This window comes from Myotis davidii, unplaced genomic scaffold (assembly GCF_000327345.1).
Source record: "Myotis davidii unplaced genomic scaffold, ASM32734v1 scaffold96, whole genome shotgun sequence".
In the NCBI taxonomy this organism is placed as follows: Eukaryota; Metazoa; Chordata; class Mammalia; order Chiroptera; family Vespertilionidae; genus Myotis; species Myotis davidii.
In genome coordinates this window covers 9,506,140-9,516,423 of record NW_006289416.1, presented here as the reverse complement: position 1 = coordinate 9,516,423, position 10,284 = coordinate 9,506,140, and the positions used below count along the sequence as shown (strand labels likewise).

At 44.9% G+C, this 10,284-nt stretch overlaps 1 protein-coding gene across 1 annotated transcript in view; it reads right to left on the bottom strand.

Annotated features, from left to right (window-relative positions):
- Nucleotides 1-2,410: 2,410 nt before the first annotated feature.
- FBXO15 (F-box protein 15) overlaps nt 2,411-10,284 on the bottom strand; it is a gene marked incomplete at its 5' end in the record, with an annotated part of 43,131 nt that continues 35,257 nt past the window's right edge. Inside the window, 2 exons of the mRNA XM_015562683.1 lie at nt 2,411-2,871; nt 7,233-7,357. Coding sequence (XP_015418169.1) covers nt 2,602-2,871; nt 7,233-7,357 — 395 coding nt within the window. The remainder of the gene's footprint in view (nt 2,872-7,232; nt 7,358-10,284) is intronic.

Sequence of the window (10,284 nt, the reverse complement as noted above, 5' to 3'; positions counted from 1 at the left end):
ACAGAAGTTCTGAAAGTGAGGATAATTTCTTTTTACCAAGAATGACCACTTTGGTGACAATTCAGAAAAGTGGGTGCTGGGTGTAATTATGAGCCATTTCAACAACAAAGATAAGTTAATTTTGAAGTTCTTTTTTACAGAAAAGTCTAAGTTTTTGGCTCTCGTGGTTCTGCTACACAATGACAATACTTCCTGACAATAGGATCCCCAAGCCCCTAAGTAGCATCAGGGTTTGGAGTCCTGCTAGATTCTGGGACTTGCAGCCAGGAGGTGATCCAGGATAGTGGTGAGACTGTCTGAAGTCATCCAGCCAATAACCTTGGTCACACCAAGAATGTGAGGCCACTGTTTGGTTCCCCAACAGCTGTGCCACAGAATCAGGAGCAGTTAAATAGCTGTTTGAAGGCACAAGCTTGGGGGAGGGGGGGCGGGTATTTGTGTAGCCAGAGATCATTAATGTGTTGTCTATAACTAGTGGAATGAATAAGAAATATAGAGGGAAATGCATACTGTGGACCATGACATTCTAGTTAAAAGCAACAAACTAGGGATATATTCAGCAGTGTGAATAGATGACCAAAAAAAAAAAGTGGAGGGGATAAAAAGTAAGAATAAGAGTGAGATTTATAAATCAACACCATGTAGGTAAATAAAATACTTGGTGAGGACATTAGACGATATTGCCAATTTTATCATATTTTCTCTTTTCTCAAAACATTTATGTATCTTTCCCTTCTCCCCGGTGCATTTTCTATGAAACACATATACAAACGGGCACACACACACGAGCTCTCCTTATTGCCTGGCCAGTACAAAGAGTTTCTCTACCTCAAGTCAATACATGTCTAGACTTGGTGAGTCAGGAAACAGCCACAGAAGGATATTATTTGGAAATATGGAGGAAAATTGAGAAGACACAGCATTAAAAAGATTAACACAGTCTCAGACCTGGATCATTTGGTGATATTTGGAGTGCACAGTGCTCTGCTGAGAGAGACAAACACCAGGACTGCAAATGCCCTTCCTCTGCCTCACTCCTCCCCACTCTGCCCAATATCCTTCCTTCAAGGTTCATTCAGAACCTTCCTTCATCTTCCCACTCCAGCTGCTATATTCCATATTGTAGTTTCCACCAACTTAACAAATAGCTTTTGTGTGTGGGTTATGAGCTTGGTGTCCTGTTAGGTCCTGGAGATAACACTCGCAGTCCTGCTCAGAGGTCTCACAGGCTGGTGGGAGGACAGATGCTAAGCACATGCTCCATTCCATGTGGACATGTGATCAGTAAGCCCAGCCCACGTTTCCCCATATCGCCGTCACAGAGGCAGTAGGCTTCTCATTCTCTCCAAATACTACCAGAGTGGGGGTGAAGAGAACTGCGCTCCTCCTTGCTTCCAGTACTGCCAGGACATCTGGCCCCACCACCAGGTAACCCAGTGAGGTCAAGGTGTCACCACATTGTTTCATGGTTGTCTTTCACTTCAGTCCTGCATGTGAAACATGGCTTCTGCCAACTGCCTCCTGGATCTTGTCTCAGCTTACCACTCCAGCCACTCTCTCTCTCTAGCCACATTGCCTCTCCATCTCCCCACTCTCACTGGATGGGACAGGTGCTCTATGCCTGCTATTTGGTGACACCATGGGAGATCAGGGAGGTGGGGCGGGGGGGGCGGGGAACAGTGTCTGCAGAAGGAATCTCCTAGCGCTGTCTTCAAGCTCTTTATTCTACTTCCCCATCCTACACACCCGCAAAAGGAAAACTGATCATTCAGTATGAGAAGAATGAGAAGTAGACAGGGGGGAATGGAAGCATGCCTGGCCCAGCAGGAGCAACACAGCATTTCAAAACTCACTTCTGTGAAAACTTTAAGTTGGAGATAAAAATATAATTTTAAAAAATCAGTATAATCTAAAACAAATTTGAAACCAAATACCTAAAAACCATCTGCTTACATATATGTTACCTCAGCATCCAGCAACTCTCTTAAAACATCTCTGCAGAGGAGTGTTCACAGGCTCATGCATCCAACTCTGTCCCCACTGATGTCAGACTGCATTTGTACCACTTGACTCTTTCAAGTGATAGCATTTCAGATTTCTTTCCCTGTGAAGTAGGATATCTGTCTGGTTTACTTTGTTTTACTAAAATACTATTGTGGCTGCGGAATGCCATAAGTACAGCACTTTCTAATTGTAATACCCACTTAAATATGTTTTCTCATCTGGGGTATAACCAATAAAGAAAAAAATGTATCCATACAGCACGTGTGTGCGCGCACGTGCACACACACACACACACACACATCACATGCCTAAGTAGAATTACTTGTTTTTATTAAATTATAATGGCAGAAGAGAACTAAATATCTTTTCTCTTTATTTTAGATGACTTTTTCATCAAAATGTGCTATTTTCACTCTGTCAAATTTTAACTTAAACCCTCTAAACATTAACTTTAAAATGACCTATGAATCATAATTTCAAATGTGAAATAAGAAGGCATCAAAAGGACTACTGTTTTATTTTTACTTTTAATATCAAGAATAAATCTGGTTAGTCCAAAATAAACTATAGCAACTATTTCCCACCTACTGCTAATATTTAGTATTGTGTCCCGAACCAGTGGTTTATTTTTGCAATGCTGAGGTAGAGGACCAGGCTGACAATGAAGTATTCTTCTGTTTCCTCGATCCATACCAGCTCCATGTGCACCGTGCCTGTCGAGTCTTCATAGTCAACACAGTACGTCGGTCCCACGAAATAAGGACCGTCAGAAAGGTTGGGAGAAGATCGCATGCACACGGGGGAGCTGAAACACCAAAAGGGTTTCCCATATTCATCCAAGAGAGTTACATCCATTACAGAACAACTCTACAAAATAAGCACAAATATTTATACGTGTGAGGACAAAACGACTGATTCCACCTGGCTGTCAGATCTAATTGATAAATGTATGAACGTGTAAGTGAAGCATACAAGAGTCAAGTGAAAGAAGAGGGAGAATGGAAAAGAACAAAACCACAGGAAGAGGGTACAGCACACACAAAGAGTGTGATGGAACAGGACATGTGTGCAGGACTGGAAGCTACGGGGCACAGCTGGGCTTACAGATGGAGTCACGAGGGCAGGGCAGGTCTGTCCACCACTGCACCTGCTCACATCACTGGTACAATCAAGGCAGGTCTGGTAAAGGAATGAGAGTAGTAAGGAGCAGGAAAACCAGGAAGTGGACACTGGTGGTAGTGGGCCACTGGTGGAGAGTTGGTAACAGCACTCAGTGAGCAGTCTAGTAACTCACAGGAAAGAAGAGATGGGAGAAATATGAGACAAACTGAGCAGAAGTTGGTATCTGGATGTGAGGAGGATTTGAGGAGAAGAAAAGTGCCAGGTTCAGACAGGCTGGATCTAAAGGGCATCGCTGGATGGGGACTCAACTCAGGGGCAGGAGACAGAACTGGAGATACTGATAATTATTAATGTTATTTTGTTGTCTCTTTATTGAATTTATTGGGGTGACATTGGTTAATAAAATTTTACAGGCTTCAGGGATACAATTCTATAATACATCATCTGTATATTATATTGTACTAGAGGTCTGTTGCACAAAAAGATTCATGCAATAGGCCTTCCCTTCCCCTGGCTGCCGGCACCGGTTTTCCTCCAGCACCCGGGACCCAGGCCTTCGCTCCAGCCAGAGCTGCCTTCAGTCGTCGCTGCTCCAGCCAGAGCCGCCTTCAGTCTTCACTCCGCAGCTTCAAGCCTACGTATGCAAATTAACCACCATCTTTGTTGGTGGTTAATTTGCATATCTTGCTGATTAGCCAATCGGAGGCATGGCGAAGGTATGGTCAATTACCATGTTTGTCTATTATTAGATAGGATGCTCACTACCCCAAGTCAAATCACCTTCCATCATTACTTATCCCCCTTCTTTACCTGCTACCTCCCCCCACTTCCCCTCTGATAATCACCACACTTTTGTCTGTGTCTATCAGTTTGGGAGAATTTTTTGCTTAATTCCTTCACCTTTTTCAACCAGTTCCCCAACTCCTCTCCCCTCTGACAGCTGTCAGTCTATTCTCTATCTACTAATGTTATTAATGAGCTACATTTTAAATTTATTTTTAATTGTGTTAAAATACATATAACATAACCCTTTTTAAATGTACAGTTCATTGGCATTAAGTACATTAACATTTTTTTGCAACCATCACCACCACCCATGTCCAGAACTCTTTTCATCTTGCAAAACTGAAATTCTTGACCAAATTCATTAAACAACTCCCAATCCCTTTCCCCAACCCCTGACACCCAACCTTCTACTTCCTGTCTTTGTGGATATGACTACACTAGGTCACTCATATAAGTGGAATCCAAATGTATCTCCCCTCTTTGTCTGGCTTACTTCAGTTAACATCATGTTCCCAAGGCTCATCCATGCTATAGCAGGTGCCAGAATTTCCTTCCTTTTTAAGGAAGAGTACTATTCCCTTGTATGTTTATCCACTCAGCTGCCAACGGACACCTAGGTTTCTTCTACCTCCTAGCTATTGTGTATAATGCTGCTAAGAACATGTGTGTACACTGTGAGATGTATTTTTTAACATATTCTATGTATCAGAGACTGATCCCAGCAGTTTTCATATATATTTAAATTCATTCACAATAATCAATAATTCAATTCTCAAGACACAGTGAACTGATATCAAGGGTAAGCTCTTCTAACACTAACCTTTTCAGACATGGCTCATTATTTGTCATAATTCATGCCCTGTATTAGTGTGTTAATAATTGCAACTTAGACGCTATTATTAGAGATCAGCATGGACTGAGCGTAGATAACAGCATAATTACAGAGTTATCATAGACATCTGCATAGACTTGCTGTCAGAAGTCTGTACACAGCTAAATGGGTTGACAGTGCTGACCACTTGGATCTGAGGATGAGCAGGTCAAAGGGTCTTGACTCAAAAAATGTGTATCTTAGAGAAATGTAAATAATGCAAACATTCTAAAACTTAGGGAAAATGAGATGTGAACTGGTTCCCACTGTGGAGGTGACCTGAGTGAAGAACAGGCCCCATGAAATAGCCCTGACCCCTGACTGCAAAGACACAGACCAGAACTGAGAGACCTACCCATGGCAGAGGGTGTTCATCGAGTTGGCTCCAGGAGTCCCTTTGGAGCCTGGACCTTGGTCCTGATGCCTGTCCAGGTCCCAGAGCAGCCCCCATCAGCCTGACAACCCACATCATCACCCTCTCTGCTTCTGGCATGACAGGGACCACAGCTCACAGACAAGTTTAAGGGCCGTCCACACTGCAGCCTCACTGAGCTGAGACCTGGAACCAGAGTTGGTACTGAGAGCTGGAAGATGTCTCTGTCTGATCTCGTGGCCGGAGCTGGAATAAGCAGCCATCAGCATAGCTGATTGAGGAGGGGACCATGTGTGGCCACGGCAGTTCCCAAGTAATACAGGTGGTGGGTGGTTCTGGAAGCCATCGAACCTGTCTTTACCTCACCCTTCACAATTGCACTGCTGGTCTGGTCTCTTGGTTCTCTTACTTAAAGCCTCAGCTGAACCCACAGAACAGAAATGTAGTTAGAACCGTGAGCCGGGGGCAGATATCCCGGGCAAGGCAGAGAGAAGGAAACTGGGAAGGAAAGGTCAAGGGCCCAAAAGCCCATGCCCTTCAGCAGGTGACTTACTTTCTGCTTTTGCCCCCCAGCTGCCAGCTAAAGACCTGTGAGCTGGCTATCTGCGAAGCCCTGCCCTTCTCAAGGTGAGTCTTCTCCAATCCCTCCATGGGCTACACACTGGCCTAGCACACAGGGGCACATGAAACCTTCAGTAACTTCCCACAGACACGTGAACCAAATCCCAAGCTCTTTACCACAGTGTAATCCCTGTAGGAGCTGCCAGCCGGCCCAATGCCCCCTGCTCTGTGCCAGCTCGTTCTGCACACATCAGGGAGCCTTGTCTCACCGAGGACAGGGACATGACACCCCGGCACTGGTGCCAGAAGTACAATGGACCCATCTAAATCCATTTATTTTACAAGTCATGTCTGTGGTCTTTAATATTCCTTTGTGTGTAATAAACGATCTTTAAAACACTCCATTATACCACATTGCAAGTGGCTCAAGAGATAATGCAGTTGACCTTGAACAACATAGGTCTACACTGCACGGGTCCACTTACATGTGATTTTCTTCAATAAATACTGTAAATGTATTTCTTGCTCTTATATTTTCTTTATAACACTCTCCAGCTTACATTATTGCAAAAACTCAGTACATAATATATATACTATACACAAAATGTGTTAATTCACTGTATATGTTTTCAGTAAGACTGCCAGACAACAGTAGGCTATGAGTAGTAAGTTTTAGAAGTCAAAAGTTATATGTAGATTTTCAACTGCACTGGGGACTTAGCACCCCAACTTCTGCATTGTTCAAGGGTCAACTTTATTTAATGACAATTAAGTCCTTTTAATGCTCATTGATGATAATACTGACCTTGGTCTCAGTCATCATCACTGATAGTTCCAACAAGGTATCCACACACATACGGCAGAATAAAGCTTTGCTACTGGAGGACCTCCACATTCACAGGAGACTCATCCCACTGAATATAAACATCCTATTCACTCCCACAAAATAAAGATGGAGAGTAGCACAAACCAGGGGCAGCCATGGTCACAAGGACCACAGAAGGAAATGAACATATGCTAGAGCATCCCGCTCTTGCTCCTCCTCTCCCTCCTCTCCCTCCTCCCCCCTTCCCTGCCAACTCCCAACCACTAAATCAATTCTCCCATCCATGTGGCTAAGTTTTGATAGAGATTTAAGTTGATTTAACTGCTCAAAGAAATAGCTGTGTCCTGGAAGTCATAACTGCAATAAATTTTGAGTTGGTGGGTGAGTAGTTAAGATGTTTTGAGTCAATGTTATTTGCCTGGTCCAACCTGCAGCTCCGCTCTTTCTCCACAGAACAAACAGACCGAAGGGGTTGGAGGGGCTCAGGGTGCAACCAGCACCTCGCAGCAGGGCCTCCTCCACCTCGCTCGGGGAACGCTGATAAAGACAGTGGCTAAAGGACATGCACACACCTTCGGCTAGCGGAACAATAAATCTAGGACTTCAAAAGCAATATCGTACATACACATCAACAGACATTTTTACTATACAGAGACCAGGGCACTTTAAGGAAAGAAAGCAGTCCTTACCTTTATGCAGCCATCAAAGACATCAGTTCTCCAGGAAAGGCCCACTTTGCCAATCAGAGGCAGATGCTCTGTGCTATTTTGAAAATGTATCACATTGAGCTTCACATATCCATTTTCAATATATCCTGAAACAAATTTAATGGTTTTTAAGTTACTATATACTGATAAAGGACAAGACGTCGGGACTCTGCAGGGTTGCTGCTGCATGAAGGTCACCTCGCAGCTAAGAACTGGGGCCCCTGGTGGAGGAAGCACTGGCATTGCTAACCCAGACATCTGGCTGAAAGCCAGGGCAGTGCACCTGCATCCCAGAGACAGAAAAACGTGTGGGTGCTCTGAAAAAGCGGGAGAGGACTGGGGTGAACCTGGATACCCACCCCATCGCTGATGGAGAGACTGCTAAGGAGGCAGATGAAGCTAACAGCAAGGGAAATGGAAAATGAGGATGGGTGCGGTCTAAGAAAGGAGAGCCCAGAAGTGGCCCAGACAGGACGATGAGTGTGGGGAGCAGAGAGAGCTGATGAAGTGAGGGGTTGGGGAGCAGGTGGATATGGATGCACACATAGAGTGAACATTTCTAATCATGCTCTAAGTCAAAATCCTTACATGCGCTATCAATAGCGTGAATGAGACCAGAGGCCCTGTCCCTCCGCTGACCAGCTCAAAGTCACCTAAGAGGAGCCTGGCCACCAAGGGCCCATCACAAGCCGGGCACGCGCATGTTCTGATTTCCAAGACACCTGTGGTCGGAGAGCCTGCAGCACAGCTGAGCTCCAGGTACCCACCCATTCCCTCACAGTCTGAAACACGACCGTCACGCATATCAGCACCTTGCCTGGATGAATGACTTCTGCAGAGACAAACACCTGGACAGAGGTTAACATGTGAATCATGGGGCAGAGCAGATGGAAGAGGAATGGGAAAGAGCAGGTGTTCTTTGACCCTCAGCTGGTGATGTCACACGATTAAATAAAACCAAAGCTTGCTTGCCTTGGGAGCCAAAGTCCTATTCTAACAATTCTATACAGTGTTCTCATGCAGGTGTAGCCCGAAGATGCAGACCATGCTCTGCCCGCTGCCTCTTCTGTGACACAAGGTGCTCTGAGAGACAGACCCGCTTGAGGCAGGTGTTGGGGGCCCTGTGGGAGGGCGCTGTTAGCCAGGGCAGCAGGCTGCTGTGGCCCAACCTTGCTTTTGTTCCAAGGACAGAGGCTGCGAGTAATAGCAGGAACTGTGCAGCCTCGCTCCCCCTGCCCGAGGTGTGGAGTGAGAGCCAAATGACACTGTCTTCCCAGGCAAGTCTGCTGTCACCACAGGGTTCGATGCAGCAGGCAGGAACTCTGCGAAGAGTGGCCTCAGCGGAGGCGCAGTAATGACAATCCGAAAGGACCAGATGTGGCTCTGCCCTGCTCTGTGTTCCTGCACGGCCGTGCGCAGAAGCGAGAGGCCTCCAGCTGGCGCAGCCGGACATGCCGGACAGAAACGGGACTTCATTTTCCATGTGGCTCGTCCTCGGGACACTGCCGAAAATGGACCCCAACGTACAACAGCCAATAACATCTCAATGGCAATGCCGGAGCTAATGAACGAGAAGTCTATGCAGGAGGCAAGGACTGCTGTTACTTTATCATCACCAGACACCCTCCCCTTCCCAGCCACAACTGTAATATCCGCAGTATCTTAAAGGTCAGCATGCTTTCCTGCAACCCTCTGTGACCGCTGTGCCCATTAGAGAAAAGTGGTAAAGCTCATGCTACATTTAAACAATCTGCTTTGAGCTGGTCAGCGGAGGGGCAGGGCCTCTGGTCTCACTCATGCTGTCGGCAGCATGTATAAGGATTCTGACTTCTTTAGAACATGAGCAGAGGTGTTCACTTTATGTGTGCATCTATATTCCCCTGCTCCCCACCCCCTCACTTCTCTGGCATCTCTCCCTTTGCAATGAAGGTGTGTATGAACATGTGTGCATATAAAGCAGGTAATAATTTTGAGTATTTGTACATCATGTGTTAAGCATTTCACCTGTAGCAGCATAAAAGATTACTTTAAAAGAACACCTTAAAATAACACTATTAAATAGGAATTATAGTTTTCTGATACCACAGGTGAGAAAACGTTGTGGAGAGAGGTTAACAGTACCTTACCCAAGGTCATACTGCTGGTAAGTAGCAAAGACACAGTGAAAACTTGCTCTGTGCCTAGAGTCCATGTTATAATAGATTAAAATACATACAAAAAGTGGGAACAATCACTGATTAGTTTCATACTAGCTGAGTGCCTACAAAGTGGATTAAATTCTCATGAAGTTGTGCTCTTGTATTATTGCCAGGAGAGAAAAATCTACAAATTAACATAAAAATGTACAGGGGAAACATTTATGACTCCCAAAATGTCTGGTAATTTCTCCATCTGTGAGCCCCACACTCACTCTGGCCCCTTCCCAAGCTACCTTATCTCTAAGTAATAAGTAACCTGGGTCCCTTCACTGTGAACTAACATACCCTCATTGAATTCCTGTGTTCCTGAAACCATTCAGAATAAATCCTAACCTTAACCAATCAATAAGACCATGCCAAATGTAGGGGAATGCCATTCCAGCCTCACCAAAGTGGCCTTCAGTGACATGCATGCCCCAACATGGCCTTGGGAGTTGCAATGACGTCATTCCAAAACCCTACCCAGCCATTCACTGACTGTTCAGCCATGGTCAAACTCCAAGCTGAATTAAATAAAGATACAGATGGAAAGTACTTTATAAAGCTTTGTTCATATCAATGGAATTAATAATAAATGCTGACATTACAGTGTAGATTGTTATATAGGTTAAGTGTGCTAAGCACCTGACATGATTATCTCAACAATAATATTCCATTTAAAGGCCAGTCTACTGCCAAGCAGAAAGCAGAGATGAACGATGTTCAGGGATTGCAAGGTTCACTATTGCTAAAATATCTACCTAACAGTCCTGGCAGGGTAGCTCAGTTGGTTAGAATGTTGCCTCAATGTGCCAAGGTTGCAGGTTTGATAGTCAGGCAACATACAAACAACCAAC